This window comes from Esox lucius, chromosome 17 (assembly GCF_011004845.1).
Source record: "Esox lucius isolate fEsoLuc1 chromosome 17, fEsoLuc1.pri, whole genome shotgun sequence".
NCBI lineage: Eukaryota > Metazoa > Chordata > Actinopteri > Esociformes > Esocidae > Esox > Esox lucius.
The window spans coordinates 23,995,425-24,015,129 of record NC_047585.1 but is presented as its reverse complement, the minus strand read 5'-3'; the positions used below and the strand labels follow the sequence as shown (position 1 = coordinate 24,015,129).

Genomic DNA, 19,705 nt, shown 5'->3' with positions numbered 1-19,705 from the left:
TTGCTGAAATTCTATTGTTACGCAGAGACACATTTTATTAGAGTCTTAAGGCTTGTCAACCCAGAACAGCATTCTTTTTGCTTGGTTTGAAACCAATCAAATGCTGGAGATAATGTATTCTGACCTGTTGTTCAAACTACATAATATATGTGTGGTATATATTGTTTATGTTGTGTATAAAAGCTGTTGTGGGTCTAATATAAGGCCAATATACCAATGCTAATGGTCGTTCTTAGGCACAAATCAGAATCTGGATCCTTACCCTAGCTCTTTCAGAATACGTTACTTGGCTTGCTAGAACAGTGGTTCTCCAGGCACTCTAACGTCCTACAAAACATAACATTGTACAGCCCACTGCTATATTTTGTGTAACCGGAGAAACTTAAGAGCAAAACGAAAGCTTTTATCAAATGTGATGACAGAGGATTTTAATTAGAATATACAGTATATTAATAATTCATTTCTGTAGATTTTTAAGTATGAGTTCAGAGTGTACTCTGGGTTTATTACAGCAGCCTGACTGTCAGACAGGCATCTGGCCTAACACCAACAATGTCTATGGGATGACACATGCAGGCTAGCAGTCTCCATCTGTCTTTGTCCTTGTAAGGAGACTCCAGGGCTGTTCCCTGACTCTGGTTTAAGGTAAAACTCCCTCAACAATCCTTTTGGAGCAATGTTATGGCAGAAGACCAAATACATTTTCCATTTTGTTGTGTCTGTCTTTGTTTGGACTGTTATGGTGCAATGTTTATTTCCAGGGCAGGTCTTAAGTACTTTGACTTCACAGAACCTTTCCATAACCTGGAAGTGATCAAGAAACCCTCCTCGGGACCATTTATTCTGACGGAGATGGGATTCATCTGAATGGAGTCCACTTATTTACTTTATGTTGGAGATTCTAGTTGCCCCACACATGGTGAAGGAAATGACAATGACAATGACTGGTACGGGAATTCAAAACAGTTGTACCCAAATTGTGAGTGATGCAGAGCAAATGCCTATGACATGACCAACGGCTCCTCCCTGTCTGCAGAGGTTGGTGATGCAGTTGTGAATTCCAATGGCATAAGCAGCACCAGCACTTTTAGAATAATGCTCAAAAACACAAACTCAACTGAAGAATGCTTCTCCCTAGTTAATAAACAGTGTTAGACAATGCCCCCTAAAAGCTTTGTTTGTTACAGAGAATATGTTGTAGTGACCTAATATTTATGCCACATTCAAGGTTCAAACGAGAAACATACTTGAATCTGAATATTCCAACTGAATGGTGAAATTTCTGTTATTTAAGTATTTTTGTCTCTGGTCTGCTTGCTAAGGGCATCAGCAATAAAGATGTGCCACCATTCTTTGGTGATAATTGGTTACACCCCTACCCAATTACTTCAGTGTAAAGTGTTTTCGAGTCACATTGACTGTCTGACTGTGGCTTGTGTGATGTCAATTTTATCGAACTCTTAAATGAGGAAGTACAGAGACAAAATTCTCTTGGCACAATGTAACAGTTTTATTCATTATTTGCAAATAAGAGGTACTTTAACTAGTAACTCATTCATACATGCATAGAACCAAGTATACATCAGTTCAAGAATTTCCACAACACTTGCCATACTGATGAATGACTTATCATCCTATTCTTGTATTCAGTCCCTCAGTATGTCGTCTGCTTGTTTCGTTTAGCTGTCAGTGTCTGATTTGGAGATCTTACCAGGCCTATGCTATGTTTTTACTACTTGAGATGCCCTCTGAATGTGTTAAAGAGTAAATATGGCCTATAACTCATTGCAGGACTATTTCTTTTTCTCTACCACTCTACTGGGAGAATATGATGATACCCTGCAAACCCCTATGAGAGATTCCGGCAGTTCCTAAACTCCTATGTTTATTATTGTTGCGTCTTTTGACTTTTGACGTAAAGAGTTTGTTTATACCAGCAATTACTCCTCAGGTTTTCCAGAGTAACACTTTCATGTCTGTTTAGCTCTTTAGATGTCACATACACATAACAGTCATTATCACGTTTTTGGCCAAACTGTAGCAACAATAGATAAAGCTCAGTTATTCCTCTTTAGATGTTGTTTTTATATACCAAAACGTAACATGAATTAAGGCATGATGTCAACCTGATGAAATGGATTTTATAAACAGAGGTCTAATTGGGACAATTCTCTAGAGATTTGTAGCAAAGACTCAGGATCCAATTCCAAACTAGTGTACAGAATATGTGTACAGCAAATATGTGTACAGCACATGTACATAATATTGAATTGTATTCACATTTCATGTAATTCTCTCTAAGGGTATTTTGATATTGAATTGAATAATAAGGTAACACATTTCGGCCAGCTGTTCATTTGAGGCAGAGAATGAAGAAATTAAAGTGTTGTGAATATACGGTGTATTTTGACCTTGAGATTATGTTCTCATATTTCTACCACTTTTATGCACAATAAAACAATAAATAAGGTTCAATGAACCTGTCAGTTTTAAATGGAACAACATCTATATTGACAAAAGCTTGGTATTTTCTCTTTCATCCATTTGGATATGGGGATTGTAAATATGAATGACAATTGTTTTAGAGCACATTTTATGGTTCTCTGAGACAATTGTGAAAATCTCCCGTGCAATGTGCAGCTATGCACAATTGAAATGGCAGTATAATCTTGAGCATGTGAGCATGTGTGATGACCCAGAGCATCATACGATGACAGTCACACCAAATGCAACATTTTATGTATTTTTTTGTTTTTATTATGTTACATATTAGCCCTTACTAATAGATTTTCAACTATCAATAAAATGTGTATATGTAGGTATTTTATGCCACCTGAGATTGTGCTTTAAAACAATATCTAAGCAGCAAGTGTTTTTTGTTTGAAAGAACACCATGTTAAAAAAATATGAGTGTATATTTGGTGTGGCCTCCTTTAGAATGAAAAGGTGAAGCAAATTTACTTGGTCAGTAGTCCTGTGATAAATTCTTATAACTTTTCTTTTAACTTTGATTACTTCTTATTCTTTTCTCTATCTAAGTGATCCAACACAGCTTAATTAGGTTGAGCTTGGGGCTCTGAGGTGGCCAATATAATACTGAGTGTTCCATCTGCAGACTTACCCTCAAAGTAGGTCAGAATTGTCCTTACAGAGTGTTTTGGTTTATTATCACAAAGGTTTTGCCAATCAGTCTAAGATCTTCCTGTAAGGCCTCTCATGATAGTGGAAGGTAGTATTCTGGTGCCAGATGACTCTGCCAGACACTATGCAAGCACATCACTAGATTAACTTTTGTCCTTCAAGGAAGTGTCATTTATGTACAATGCATGGAGAGTTGCATCAAATGCAGATTGTTTTTTAGTTTGTCCTCTGTGTTTTCTGTCTTCAACTTTTATAATGCTAATTTGTATGCATTTTATATAGTGTTGCAACAAGCAAATACACTCTTACTGCCTTGAAAATAGCTTCAAATAATTTTCCAAGTTAGTCAATTTTGCACATTTGTGTAGAAATATACCTTCACATGCTCTCACATTACTGAATTGCAAAATATTTAAACATTGCCAAACAGAACCTAACAATGCAAAGTGGGTTGGTTCACCAATTGGACCAGGTTACTAACCACAAATAACTGTTTTTGGCCATACCATATTACTGTACATCCATACATGCATTTCCTTCTCCACAATTTAACAACACTCATCTGTCAACTATCTAGCTAGTTAGCTAGTCCGTAAACAGTGGTAAAACAATTTTAAAAGTATTGTTAGCTGTATTGTTTTGCAGTCTTTATATCTTTGGCCAGATCATCATTGTAATTGAAAATTGATCATGAATTCACTTACATGTATAAACAAAATGACATACAAAATGCTGGAAGACAGTTATGGTTTTTGGTCTGACTTGCACTGTGTTGTGTGGTACCTTATATAAACATGTGCCTTTCCAATTTATGTCTATCAAATCAATTTGCTGCGCATGGACTCCAATCAAATTCGATAGTGTCACGATGATTAAAGTGCTCATGATGGTCAACATGGACTTTCATGGCAAGGTGTCTGAATACTTATGTACATTACATTTTTCAGTTTTTCATTTCTAATTAATAGGCACAAATGTCAAAAAAATTGTTTTTGGTAATGTATATTGTTTGCAAAAAATAAATGTGTAATCTATTACAAATTATGTGTATAACACATCAAAATTTAGAGAGGGGTCTGAATACTTTCCAAATGTGCTGTATATCCAATGCCTGTTTGGCTTATGAAACACTGTCCATGTACTGCCACTCCATGTGTTTTGTTTTGTAGATGGGAAGAGGAGCTAAACAGACGGGAGCAGATGGAATCCATGGTGGAATCCATGCAGGAGGTGAGTACACTGTATACTGTACATCAATTCACCTTAATAAAATCTATTTACCTTCACACTAACATCACTAATAATAATTTACTTTCATCCCAGCATCCAATTCTAATTAAATGCTAGTGTATAATGCCTCTCAGAGTGTTGGTTCTGTAATACAAACGAAACAACAGTAATTCAGGTATATAATAACAACAGGTTAAATGAGAAGATACACTTTTTTTATGTCCTAGGTTAGTGACACAGATCAAACAAAGCTTCTTATGTTTAACTAGATAGATAGGTTACCTATCAAGAAGAAATATGGCCAACAGCTTGTTTTTCAGGTCTATATATGCCGGTGTATTCCTCCATCTATATTGAGTTGTCTTCAGATACATTTCTTTGACACTAACCTTTTATAATATAATGAGTATTTTATGCATCTGTATAATGGGAATCTTACAAATGGTCCCTTTAAGCAAATTTAATGTCTACCATAACGACATTATTAACAAAACTCATAGCTGGGGATTGTATTATAAAACAAAATGAAAAACAACTAAAGCCAACAGGAGCAGTTAACAAAGGTCTGCACCAACATAAGAGCCATCGGGGTGAAAGGCGACGAGGTCAGATGAGAAAACCTGCACGGAGCCTGGTGACCTTGATGACTCACGTTGCAAACCCGAGACACCACCGTATAACCCCTATGCCGTGTGTCTCTGTGTGGCTAAAACTGTACAGCAGGCCCATGGTCTTACATCAGAGTGTAGGACGACTTCACATTGCAGGCACCACGCACCCTAAGCAACATCAAACGCCAGAACAGGTGCGAGTACAGAAGCAGCACCCTCTTCCTTTGTAGCAATGTCAACGGACGAATCGGATCAATGGCAGCATCCGTGTTTGTGTTGGATATGGGTCAGCAGAACACTGGGGGAGACGGCCTTCCCAAGGGATCTCTAACCTCTCTGAGCCAGCAGATGCTGTCTAAAACGGTAGTGAAATGGGAAATCTGCTCTGCAGTGGTCGTTTGGAAAGGGTTAGCAGTTCGCATTTTGTTGTGTAATTTATTCTGTGTGGCCCCCCTGGGCATCTACCATCACCTTCGTAATACATCTTAACCATGCACAATGAATCAACCCCCCCCCCCCCCCCCCCCCCCCCCCGCTTTACAACTGTATCGGGCCATTTTCTTTGTCTAATGCAATTTTTATAAGTCTGTTTTCTGTATGGGTTTGCTTTGCTTCAAAGTGTGCGCGTGTTTTCAGAGTGCCCAGGAGTCAGAGGAGATCCAAGATGAACTGAATGAGAAGGTGGAGAAGCTGAAGGCTGAGCTGGTGGTATTTAAAAGCCTTATGAGCGATGTGAGTACAATATACACCCACACTGTACTGCAGCCCTGTCATAGGTGAACAGATACCTCAGTCATATAGTGTATATCCATGCCAACATATTGCCAATAACTGTGCCCTCCAAAATGGCTGACCACCTTTTGAATGCAAGGTCAAGCGGATAAACAACAACGACATATTTTCACAGCCTTTTTTGCTCATTTTCACAAAGGGGACCAATCGATCAGGAGGTGACTGTATGTTGCAAAGTGTACTACAGCAGTCGTTGTATTGACAGAGGCATGGTAATCAATAGGGGATGGATGTTGTCACTTATACTGCAGAGTTCCTTAAGGTTCCATTCAGGATCCTGGAAACACTCAGTGATTGGGCTGCAGGACAGGCTAGCGGAATAACACCCCTCCTCATTTGGATTTTTACCCAGCAGTGGAAAGCAATTCTGCAGCAAACATCGGAGGGCCTTTCCAGCAAGCATTCATTACAAAGATCAGATAACAAGTGTTCATAAACACAGTAGAGTAGATCGGCTGGACCTTATGCTCTGTCTGTGCAGCGTCTCATCTTTCCCATGGAGTGCTGTATTAGATACTGCAGCTCGCTTAGGCTTTACTTGTGTTTGGTCAGGAGTGAATACACTCAATTAGTAAGGTGTACATTTTTGTTCAAACCATTCTGTATTGCCTCCTTTTACTGACTTCTGTGTTTATGTTGCCCATCTCCATGTCGGTTAATGGTGTTATGCGATTCCCCCTTATGACACAAACATCTTTAGTCAGAGAGGAGTGGATACATCCAGTACAGATCTATGAGGCAACACACAGTATGTCTGGCCAGACATAGATTTCTACAGTAGTGAAAAACCACTGTGATTTGGGACGTCTCCTTAGATCAGGTGTACTTTGTCGTTGCTCATTATTAAGGGCGGTCGGCGTCAGAGTTGCCAAAATGTCAGGAGGGATCTGGACATGAAAGTAAGAGAGACCTCTATTCCTGCTTTAACCTTTTACCCTATAATCAACATTCTAGACTTTCCTTATGGCAAGCTACTGTGCATTCGTTTTGTAAGTGCCTAAGACAGTTCTGTATAGACATTTTGGTCATAATAGCAAGTTTGATTATTATAGAATGTTCTACTAATTACAGATAACTTATTAACAAAACAAAGCATGAATGTTGGTTTCTTTTGGACCTTCACAGCACGATGTGGTATTGACCCTGACCATGTGAATGTGCGTTTCTGATGTGTCTCCAATCTAACCTAGTAAAAGTGTCTTTCATTTACTTTTAAAAAGTTGCATGTGGCCAATCCCAGATAGCAATTTCATGTAAAAACTCAGCGCGTGACTTATGTTATTCCTTTCAGTCCTGTGCTTTTAGATATTGTTGAGTACACTGAGCTGTCTGCTTGGGTGAATAATTCTCTGTTTCACTACCAACAACACAGACTACTCTTGTTCCTCACCAGCAAATGTCTGATCTGGACACTAAGATCCAAGAGAAAGCCATGCGGGTGGACATGGACATCTGCCGACGCATTGACATCACTGCCAAACTGTGTGACGTGGCTCAGCAACGCAACTCAGAAGACATGTCCGCCATCTTCAACGCCAGCCCGGCCAGGTCGCTACCAGAGAGGGTGTGTATGTCATATCTCTACAGTATCCGCCTATCGCATGATCTATCATCTATCTATCAATATCTCCCTCTCTATCTGCCTCTCACTGTTTTTTTTTCTATCACTATCCATCATCATCTGATGATCTCTACCTGCCTTTCAGTCTTTGGTCTATTGATTCATCTATCTAAATCTAACATGTCAGGCCAGACTGTGGAATAGCTAAAAGTATACTGCTACTATGCTCGTCTGCATCGGCTAGAACAATAAACACAAACACTAATACAATACTTGACCCGTCCTCCATAAATGCACACACACACACACACACACAGTGCTGATGCTGTGATTTTTCGTGCTGCACACAGGGTTATCACACTGCAGCAGTGTTGGTCGAAGCCCAGCTATGAATCCAGCCAGAATGATACATTTTACTGCCTAAATAACTTGTGTCAGATTAAACCAACCATAACAAAAAACACTCTCACTCAGAATGAATGAACGACAGAACAAAATCCAAAGAGGCAGAGATGCATCAAATCATGATTTAATTCATACTGAAAATAAAAACAATTTAAACAAACATTAAAGCCTTATGCCTTCATCTGAGCTATACATTGATTAGAGAGACTCACTATTTTAGAGATTCATAAGCAATGCTTAACTAACCGCACAGATGAAAAGCATTAGGTGATTAGAAAACATAGTCAGGGCTATGGCTAAATAAACACGTGTTTTCAAACAGACAACACAACTACAGCATGATCAAGGCTTTCCACGGAATTAATGGTATAAAGATATCACCTAAGCATAAAACCCATGGCCATAGTTCAGATGGCCATAGTCTTGAAAAAACTCCATAGTTGGGTTGGAGTCTAGGATGTATAATTAACATACCAACATATTACACAATTTCTATAAAGTAGGTGAACCAAATTGAAATCTAGATTTAAAGGATTTAGGTCTATAGTTTGTAGTTACTGAAATGCATCGAAATGATATTGGGAAGCCATGAAAACATCATGGAAGATCATCAAGTAATACCTGAGTGTAGAAAAGAAGACATGCATTGCTTTCAGTTCTCTGTTAACATGTCCTACAAAGCTTTTGAGTGACATAGAGGGAAACAAACAACACAGTGCCATACATTTAACCTATGAGGATCCATAATAGGTGATTGCTCGACCCATTTGAAAGCTAGATTCAAATTTGTTGGAGGGAAATGGAAAACAATCTGTATGTGCTCAAATGGGAGACTGCTGTGATTAAATACGCACCTGAGGTTCTATGAAGGTAGTGTGAATGCAATCAGAGGGATATGTGCCACAGACCGGCAGGCTTTCTTCCACGGACAGGCGCCAGTCCGCAGACTAGGGTTTGAGAAACACTGATATAGAGAACATCTTATAATTTGCATTTAAGGTCTAGTTTAACCATTGATACCCTGAGGATTTAGTCTTAAGATAAAATATCCATCTGACTTCATATGGCAGGAGATGCTCTTCCACATTGCGGCCTCTACGGCTTGAAAATCCAGTCATTTGGCCCACAACTTTAGATCAATCGTGGTGTGATTGCCTTCATCAAAGTGTCTAGCAACAGGTGATATTGGGTCCTTTCTATTGGTGATTTTGGGTCCTGTAAGGACATCTTGCACCTGGGCCCAGGTTCAACATGCTACGCCTGGTGGATTTTGTTGTTCTTGATGGTGGATTTAAACATCTTAGAATTTGTTGATACCTGTACACTCCGCCCGGTGGAGGCAGCGGAAGGACCCACGGGCCTCATATTGATACCTGTACACTCCACCCAGTGGAGGGAGTGGAAGGACCCACGGGCCTCATATTGATACCTGTACACTCCACCCAGTGGATGCAGCGGAAGGACCCACGGGCCTCATATTGATACCTGTACACTCCACCCAGTGGTGGCAGCGGAAGGACCCACGGGCATCAGATTGATACCTGTACACTCCACCCAGTGGAGGCAGCTGAAGGACCCACGGGCCTCATATTGATACCTGTACAGTCCTCCCAGTGGTAGCAGCGGAAGGACCCATGGGCATCAGATTGATACCTGTACAGTCCTCCCAGTGGTAGCAGCGGAAGGACCCACGGGCCTCAAAAGCTCGTTCCTTGGAGGATTTTGAGTTGTAGGTATTTGCACATACTAATGTGTCTCTGAGGCTCTGGTCCCTGGAGCGAGTGAGCAGTGGAGGATTGTAGAACAGCTCAGAACCCACGGATGTGTAACCAGTGTCTGCTGTCTCTGTTCTTGATGTCCGGGCTATGTGGTGTGTATGTGATGCAATTGAAAATGCTTTTAATTTTTTCTTGCCTTCAGGTCAGGCAGCTCTGCAAATAGCACTGACCTTACAGAGAGCTCCAAACAAGCTTTAGAATAACCTCTGATGAGGAAGTTGGAGTGCAGTTTGTTTAACTCAATGATAAGTAACGAGTGCAGATAAGCCTAATGCATAAAAATGTACTTTATGGCAAACCTCCTTTAAGAGAGGCAGGATGGTAGCCTAAAGCATTTAACGCTATTTGGTCAGTAGATTTTTCACATAGATTTATGTATTGATTAAGACCATAAACTCGTTAGCATGGAATAGATGTATTTATGCTCGATCAAACCCATGAACAGGTTAGCATAGACAGGGTCGCCCCCATAGAAAAAGGTTGCCCCCATAGATAATTGTTCTCTCCAAACCAAAAATAGTTATTGGATTAGACAAACCGCCAAAAACTATGGTGTTTGCATTGACTGCAATGAGTGAGTAAACCTGTGTTTGTTGCAGGGTGCCATGGCATGCTGCAAGAAGAAAGAGCGCAGACCTCTGGCTGACGAGGACAGCTCCGAAATGGATGCTGACCCCAGCACTAGCACCTCAGAGGAGGAGGTCGCTCTCAACATCACTGACGAAATGAAACGCATGCTCAATCAGCTGTGAGTCAGCCTTTGCACACAAACACTAAATTTTTATTGTGTCCCCTATAAAGTGTTAATACTGAGTAATTCATTGTATTTTCAGAAGTGAATTTCCTCTGCTACATTTTAGGGCCACCAAATAATAGATTAGAATAGAACACTGAATCAAAAGATTTATATTCACTGTGTATATGAATGTCTCAATGTAATACTGATGGTTGGTGTGGAAGTCAAATTTGTAATTTACTAAAATATGTGACAATTATTTCTCTAGCACTGTTTTCCTGCATGTTTTCCACATTTCTTGCCTGCACTGAATCTTTCATAGTTCTGTGTTTGGACCTCTTGTGAATGTGGTGCCTGTTATGTTTGTCCTCCTTTCCTCCCTGTCTCTCTTTTCCTTCCTCTCCCTCTCTCTCTTTTCCTTCCTCTCCCTCTCTCTCTTTTCCTTCCTCTCCCTCTCTCTTTTTTCCTTCCTCTCCCTCTCTCTCTTTTCCTTCCTCTCCCTCTCTCTCTTTTCCTTCCTCTCCCTGTCTCTCTTTTCCTCCCTCTCCCTGTCTCTCTTTTCCTCCCTCTCCCTGTCTCTCTTTTCCTCCCTCTCCCTGTCTCTCTTTTCCTCCCTCTCCCTGTCTCTCTTTTCCTTCCCCTCCCTGTCTCTCTTTTCCTTCCTCTCCCTGTCTCAAACAGAAATGGTTCAGATGATAATTTTGTTGCCAGTAGGGAGACGTTTGACATTGACGATGACTGTGACAGCCTGACGTGGGAAGAGAATGATGACACTCTGTTACTATGGGAGGACTTCACCAACTACAACATACAACACGGTGCCATCAGCACAGCCAACGGCACAGCCAACAGCAACACAGAGGAACCTGTGAGTCAGATTAATTACCATATACATTGAAATAGTAACTGACAGTTCTTCATCATTCTTTATGGACATTATCCATTATTGTTCATTTAAACCTTGTTGGTTAAAACATTATTTTAAAGTTAAAAAAGGTCTTGCATGATTTGTCTTGACTTTACATAAACAAAAGCAGCCTTTCCACTAAGAGTGTGTGCAGTTTTGACACACACTGTAGTAAATGTAAAGGATACAGGACAATGTAACAGGTCACTTACCACCAGCTATCAATTGACTTTGTCATGTCCACTATAAGGGCACTGTAATCATTTAGGCTTAACTTATGTTAATTTTGAATTGATTATTTGATTATATCTTTTCATGTGACAACCCTTAAGAAATGACACTTTGTTACAATGTGAAGTAGTGAGTGTACAGCAGGGGGGTCCAAACTATTCCACGGGGGGCCGAGTGTCTGCAGGTTTTCGCTTTCTCCTTGTATTTGATTGACTAATTAGGTTACTAATTGGTTAGTTTCTACCCTCACCTGGTTTCTTAGGTGTGAACTGGGAACCAATTTATAGGAAAAACCAAAAACCTGCAGACACATGGCCCTCCGTGGAATGGTTTGGACACCCCTGGTGTACAGCTTAAACAGTGTAAATTTGCTGTCCCTTCAAAATAACACAACACACAGCCATTAATGTCTAAAACGCTGGCAATAAAAGTGAGTGCACCCCTAAGTGAAAATGTCCAAATTGGGCCCAAAGTGTCAATAATTTGTGTGGCCACCATTATTTTCCAGCACTGCATTAACCCTCTTAGGCATGGAGTTCACCAGAGCTTCACAGGTTGCCACTGGAGTCCTCTTCCGCTCCTCCATGAAGAAGTCCCGGAGCTGGTGGATGTTAGAGACCTTGTGCTCCTCCACCTTCCGTTTGAGGATGCCCCACAGATGCTCAATAGGGTTTAGTTCTGGAGACATGCTTGTCATCACCTTTACCCTGAGCTTCTTTAGCAAGGCAGTGGTCGTCTTAGAGGTGTGTTTGGGGTCGTTATCATGTTGGAATACTGCCCTGCGGCCCAGTCTCTGAAGGGAGGGGATCACGCTCTGCTTCTGTATGTCATAGTACATGTTGGCATAAATGGTTCCCTCAATGAACTGTAGCTCCCCAGGGCAGCCCCAGACCATGACACTCCCACCACCATGCTTGACTATAGGCAAGACACACTTGTCTTTGTACTCCTCACCTGGATGCCGCCACACACGCTTGACACCATCTGAACCAAATACTTTATCTTGGTCTCATCAGACCACAGGACATGGTTCCAGTAATCCATGTCCTTAGTCTGCTTATCTTCAGTAAACTGTTTGTGGGCTTTCTTGTGCATCATCTTTAGAAGAGGCTTCCTTCTGGGACGACAGCCATGCAGAGCAATTTGATGCAGTAAGCGGCGTATGGTCTGAGCACTGACAGGCTGACCCCCCACCCCTTCAACCTCTGCAGCAATGCTAGCTGCACTCGCGTCTATTTCCCAAAGACAACCACTGGATGTGACGCTGAGCACGTGCACTCAACTTCTTTGATCAACCATGGCAAGACCTGTTTTGAGTCGAACCTGTCCTGTTAAACCACTGTATGGTCTTGGCCACCGTGCTGCAGCTCAGTTTGAGGGTCTTTGCAGTCTTCTTATAGCCTAGGCCATCTTTATGTAGAGCAACAATTTTTTATTTTTTTAAAGAGAGTTCTTTGCCATGAGGTGCCATGTTGAACTTCCAGTGACCAGTATGAGGGAGGGTGAGAGCGATAATCCCCAATTATAAACACCTGCTCCGCATTCACACCTGAGACCTTATAACACTAACGAGTCACATCACACCACGGAGGGAAAATGGCTAATTGGGCCCAATATGGACATTTTCACTTAGGGGTGTACTCACTTTTGTTGCTAGCGGTTTAGACATTAATGGCTGTGTGTTGAGTTATTTTGAGGGGACAGCAAATGTACACTGTTATACAAGCTGTGTGCGATTTATCCTTTTTCTGGTGAAATAGCCCTTAAAAGGGTAGGGCTGTGCATCAGGAAACCGTCAGTATCTGGTGTGACCACCATTTGCCTTCCACATAAAGTTGATCAGGCTGCTGATTGTGGCCTGGTGAATATCGTCCCCCTCCTCTTCACTGGCTGTGCGAAGTTACTGGATATTGGCGAGAACCTAGATCCAGAACTTCCCCTTTCACAACTTTCATCAACAGCACACTCGTTGAAGTTTTTTCCCCCAAATGCTCATCTTCAGTGGTCACTGGCACACTATTCTCTAGTGTGCCAGTGTGCTCTGCATGGTTGAAAATCTTTTACGATTCGAAACGGCAGTCAGTTGGCCAACTGAACACGCTCCCTCAAAATTTGAAATTGCTGTTGTGTTGTGTATTTTACTCCACAGCAGTGGTCTTTTATTTACCATTTCTGCTTATGAAACTTGGGACAACCACTTTCAATGTTGGATTTATGTTTTTATTCAGTGATACTCAAATAGAATGTTATTGGCTTATCCTCTGTGACGGTTTCCTCCCAGGTCTCACAGGATGGAAGCCTGGGCAGCCTTATAGATGAGACAGAATCTCTATTCAAGACCAGAGAACAGGAGTACCAGGAGACCATTGTTGCAATTGAGGTAAACAGGTGGTGTGTGTCTGGACACAGGTGGTGTGTGTCTGGACACAGGTGGTGTGTGTCTGGACACAGGTGGTGTGTGTCTGCACACAGGTGGTGTGTGTCTGCACAAGCATGTCTGTGGGTGCGCATAAAGCATGTGTAAATAAGAGAAAGAAAAGGTGACAGGAAGGGAGGTACTATAGTGACCTAGGTGTCTCTAGCTTACGTTCCTTTCCATGTACTTCCTGTCATGTATTAATGTACCTGGCCTTTCTTCAATCTTTCAGAAATAATTATTGAATGAAAAACTATGACTCGTAACCTGCATAAAACCTAGCGTTAAAGCATGATTGTGGCTCTTTGCATTAATCCACCATTAATTAGATCCGCTTCAAATAAGATTTGTTATCCTCCGATCACAATTATGCTAATATTGGAAATCTAAATGAAAACAGCCTGTCAAAATTTGCTGGATCATGTTTAAATTCTCTAACTAAATACTCATTACATTTGGAAAAATCTCCTAGTTACTTTAAAATGCAACATGCATATGTGATGGCAGCATCATCTGGTTACATTTCTCTCCCTATAACATTGATACATGGGGGCATGACACAAGCGCGGGGAGAACAGGGGACATTTATTAAATAAACAAAATCAGATACCGAAAACTGGATGAACCAAACTGGGAAAGAAAAGAACCAAATAAACCACAGGAAAGAACAGAACAGAACAACGCCACATAAGGGTGGAACCAAAACAAAGACCGACAGGATACAATGGGGAAGCAGGAACTTAAATAGTCTGTGATGAGGGAAAACAGGTGCAGGTAATAATGAACGAAAACAAGTGTCCGTGATGAAGTGAGGGAGAGAGGGTGTCAGATTCACTGGCACCAACGTGACATCCCCCACTAATGCCATTTGATAGAACTTTGTGAATTAATAATTAACTATGTGAAAAACTGTCACAAAATTGGGGAACACCAATCGATTGTGGTACATACCATATACAATTGAATGTATTAAACTCAGTGCTGTGTTTTAAATTGTACCTTTTTTGACATCTCCTCAATAGACGGCTCATGGGCTTACTGGCTAGGCCAGGGGTGTCCAAACCATTCCATGGAGGGCCAAGTGTCTGCAGGTTTTTGGTTTTTCCTATAAATTGGTTCCCAGTTCACACCTAAACAACCAGGTGAGGGTAGGAACTTACCAATCAGTAACCTAATTAGTCAATCAAGTACAAGGTGAGAGCGAAAACCTGCAGACACACGGTCCTCTGTGGAACTGTTTGGACACCCCTGGTCTAGGCTGACGAGCCATCTTTGGAGGAAATATCAGAAAAGGTCAACTTTAAAACACTAGTTATATCACATAAAATGTCTAGAGCATGCACCACAATCGACTACCACCACTAATTTCTGTATGCTAGCAATGCTACCAGTTTGGAAGAACAAGCGTCAGTACTACTTCATAGTAGTTACTTTTTCTAAACCTGTTATGTTATGCTGCAGAACACAGCCCAATACATCCAAGTCATACTTGAGTAACCACATTGTGGACGTTTTACAATAGATCATGAAAGATTTAACTAACATGCACAGATCTGATTTCTCTCAGAATGTGCCACTGACAGTTTATTATTCTATCCCCGATGGTCTGTTCCATTGACATCTATACTGCATCTATATTGATCATTGATATCGCCAAAGGGCCAAGTCACTGGCATTTATGAGGAGTGGTGGGGATTGGAATGTCAGCAAAAGAGACTGATATTCAGGCTAGTAATGTAGGGGCCTACAATAATAAAATGGAGGGAGAAAGAAATCTCTTATCTGCCTGTCAGAGACATTATTCTCTCTTCATACCCATTTTCTTCTTTCTCCCTCACTCTCGCTTATTATTTTCCTTCTATCTCTGACCCTTTCACACATTTTCTCTCCCCTTGACACACACTTTACTTGCTCATACACTTAGATGGAGCTAGCTACAGCAAAAAGTGACATGAACAGACACCTGCATGAGTACATGGAGATGTGCAGCATGAAGCGGGGTCTGGATGTGCAGATGGAGACCTGCAGGAGAATGATCAATGCAGGCAGGAACTCTCCCTCTGTCAGCTCAATGGCCAGCAGCGACTCAGGGAACACTGATGAAATCAAGGACGAACTACTGGACAAGGACGGAGAGGCCGAGGAACAAATAAGCTGATGGCCGCCTTGCCTGGCTCCACCCCTTCCTACACTGCTGATGGACAGCTGGGTACAGAGCTCCACCCTGCTTGGGGGTTGGCCAAACTGTTCTGGCATGTATGGCACTTTTGGCTGCAGGTCCTCGTGGTCCTATTGGTCTGGTTCACTGTCTCAGGCCCGGAAATGGTGCTTATTGTCTCTGTTCTCACAGGAATGTAGGGGGGGGGTATTTTTGCTTCACAAGGGTTATAAGGCACAGATGTCAAATATTTGCAAAATATTGTGTGAGTTGTGCCCTCTTCCACATTGCTGCCTTGCTGGTTCCTTAAACATAACCAGAGCTCCATAGAAACATCCTGAAAAACAATCAAAATGATTAAACCAAACCAGTCTAACTGGCTCACTTTTAGCATAGTCTAATTGTTTGCACTATTATCATTTCGATTCTGTTGGCCTGAGGTGAACAGGAAACAGCTTACACAACAACAATTGCCAGTAAGAATATATATCCTTCTGATTTTGTTTGTAATCACCGAAAATATCAAAAGCAGTTATTTTGTAAGTACATATGTCACATCTCTACATTGTACATTCAAATGTACAATTGGGTATTGAAATATTTTCACCAAAGAGAAAAAAAAGCTGCCTGTCTGGAGTCTGTCTGGTGACTGGAGAATCGAGCACATCCCTTTGCATTACTGTATTGTTCAGGTTCTATGCAATTTATGAAACCTTATTTCAGGAGGACATTTAACTTTACTTGCTCTTCTTTTCATGTCATTATTTGTCTTTTTAAGCTGGAAATGTGTTTTCTCTCAGTCAGAGTGCCCCTGTGTGTTCTCAGATATAGAAGAACAACGGGAGGCGCAGAATTATTTCAGAGGATGAAACTGCTGTAAAAGTGACCCCATAGTTTCCTTTGTCAAAACCTTCCTTCCATATCTATGTTCGTTTAGAGGCCATAAACACTGAAATGATCTAAACCAATATGGAACAAGGTGGCATAAAATGTGTAGTTTTTGTATTTGTATTACCATATGCTGATTACGTTCATACTTAGCTTCAGCTTCTTTTAGCCATTTTCCCTTAAATATATATGTTATGATTGGTAAAACGTAGTTCTTGGTGCTCCCTTGAGCTACTCTTTGCTAAGTCCAAAGGGCGTTGAACTTTGTTGGTCAGGTGTGGAGAGGACACTGATGTTACATTACATGAAACAATCACGTAAAACAGTCAGCAACATGTACATTGGTTAATAGTACATTGTATTTTTTTATTTTATGCAAGTTATACACTGTAAAATGCATTATATGTTTCAAATGATTTAACTTCTATCAATCTGGGCAACTAACCTCAGGTGGGCTCTCATAACTACTGTCACCTGTATGTCCAGCAGGGTGCACTGTTTCATCTTATCCAATTGTCACAAGCCCGGGACTGAGCTTAGAATAGTATGTAAATACATAAAAAGCACAGGTGGTCGGCATCTCAATTAAGATGGCCGGGTTCATAGTTATGGCTGAAATCTAATTAATGGAAGGGTGTCAAACATCATTCACATGGCTTTTATGTGTTTGATTCCACGCCATTCACTTCATTCCTGCCATTATTATGTCATTATCAATCTACAAAATGTTTTCATGGGGATAGGGAGAGGTTAAATGTTGAATTGTTTTATGCAGAATCAAAGACAAACTATGCCATTTGTATGTTTTGAGGTGTAAAAAGGTCAAAAGAATGAAAAATGTAATTGCATTCTCTTTATAAGTGAAGAGGAGCTATTGTAGTTGGTTGTTTCTCAAAATTGTTTCAAATTTGAACTGGTATTTTGTATTTGCAATACATCAGTCTTGCAACTCTATGTCTTAAATCAAAAGAAAAGTTAAATTAATGTAGATTTAATTGGGCCTACATTCTATGAAAATGGATTGGACAGATGGAATTAACTGGGCCTATATTCCATGAAATGGTATTGTACAGATTTAATTGAATGGGCCTACATTCCATGCAATTGCATTGTACAGATTGAACTGAGTGTTGAGGAATTGATGAAATATGCTATATTGTGATGGTGTACCATATCCATGGTGAGAGGACTAAACTGGGAGGAAATGTTCTAGCATTGGAAATTGTAATTCAGTGCATCCTCCAATTAAATTGGCTTATCCCTCTTGATGACCTGGTTGTTAAATGGCTGAGCTCTTATAATGACCAGGCTGTTCATGTGATCACACTCCAACCGGTTCCCTAGGATGGATTAATTATATTGAAATGGACTATTTCAAGATTGAGATGGCTTCAAGGGTGCCGCCTATGCTGTCACAGGCACTGTGATGGGAAATATTCAGAGGTATGACGTATATTCAGGTTTATGATGATTTCCTTAACTATGGTAAATAGATAACGTCTACTTTATGGAAAGGCACCATTCCAAGTTAACCATGAAAATCCTTCATCCTGTATTGGATATAAAACCAATCGGCTGAGTGCATCAGTATGCCATTGTTGTAGCACCATACAGTGTATGATGGGAAACCTTGTACGTACAATGTAGGCCTTTGTGTCTGTTTGTTTGATGAGCATTGAATGTGAACAAAAATCTCCACATACCCTTAGTTCTCAAGATGTTTCATGATGACTGTGACCCATACAAAGGGAATGTATAACGTTTCCCACTGAACAGATTGTAAATGCCTTTACTGAATGTATGGTCAATATTCAGAAGCAGTCTTCTGATTAGGCCTACAGTCCAACCTTATTATCAGAACTGATGCATAAAATCTCAGGACTTGGGTTAGAACTCATCTTGATATCCAGATGTGTACACAACATATTGTGTTTTTAGTCTAGGCTTACACAAATTGTAAATATTTAGTTGAACTACTATATACCCTTACAAGACTAATATAATTGATGATATAGAGTCTGGCTCATTGAGACTGATAACTTGAAATGGTTGGGTTTAAATGTTCAATTTGTGTTTTATATGGGGTTGTGTTTTACTTGGGTTTATCAATGTAATGCTAGGATCTAATGAGTTACTGTAAGCTATTAACTATCTTCCAATGCTTTGCCACCCTACATAGTGAACTTGTCTGTAGTGGGTGGTTCTGGAGTGATCTAGAGACAAAGGTAGTTCAACATCCCTGGACAAATTAGCCATTGAGGAGAGTACACTCTTTACTATAACCTTTGAACTCACTTTATTTTCATACATATCACATAATGATGGCACTACTTCAAGCCTGCTGTTTATCAGATTTCTTTCTTTTAATGCATACCTCTGTGCATTGTCAAAACAAATGTTATTTTTATTTAAACTATCGGTTAATCTTCGCATTCAGGGGGATGTAGGGGTATACTGTTGTTTGAATGAATGAACACAGAATTGGTGTTGGTGAAAATGAAATAAAATGGTGATTGCCTTTTGTTTGAGTCTCCTCTAGAGTTCTCTTCATCATGTTGAGTGTTTCCTACAAAACAATGAATATTCTACTCAACTCATATTCTTTACTATTTTACCTGGGAAGTAGAATGTCCGTTAATTTATCTCGTTCAATTAGATGTTTCAATAACATTGCTGGTCACAGTGCTTCAACATTTTGTTGAACAGGCAGAACAATCCCAAAGAATAATTCATAAAAAAATATTAGCAATTGCTTTAAAAAGTTCTGTATGAAGAAAAATACATGGTTTTAGATATCACCACTAATATTTCTTTTTTGCTTCACACAGAACTCCATTAAAACTCCTTGAAA

The 19,705-nt window shown here is 40.4% G+C and overlaps 1 protein-coding gene across 5 annotated transcripts in view; it reads left to right on the top strand.

The window, feature by feature from the left end:
- iffo2b (intermediate filament family orphan 2b) overlaps positions 1 to 19,377 on the top strand; it is a 40,267-nt gene extending 20,890 nt beyond the window's left edge. Inside the window, exons 2-9 of one of the 5 annotated variants that reach the window (XM_010881693.3) lie at positions 4,311 to 4,371; positions 5,619 to 5,714; positions 6,623 to 6,673; positions 7,168 to 7,338; positions 10,118 to 10,266; positions 10,969 to 11,122; positions 13,674 to 13,772; positions 15,733 to 19,377. In XM_010881693.3, the coding sequence (XP_010879995.1) occupies positions 4,311 to 4,371; positions 5,619 to 5,714; positions 6,623 to 6,673; positions 7,168 to 7,338; positions 10,118 to 10,266; positions 10,969 to 11,122; positions 13,674 to 13,772; positions 15,733 to 15,966 (1,015 nt within the window). In that variant the 3' untranslated portion in view covers positions 15,967 to 19,377. Of the gene's footprint in view, positions 1 to 4,310; positions 4,372 to 5,618; positions 5,715 to 6,622; positions 6,674 to 7,167; positions 7,339 to 10,117; positions 10,267 to 10,935; positions 11,123 to 13,673; positions 13,773 to 15,732 lie in introns of all 5 variants that reach the window. The other 4 variants (XM_020055495.2, XM_010881692.3, XM_020055496.2 and 1 more) reach the window with 4 other exon arrangements.
- The last annotated feature ends 328 nt before the right edge of the window (positions 19,378 to 19,705 follow it).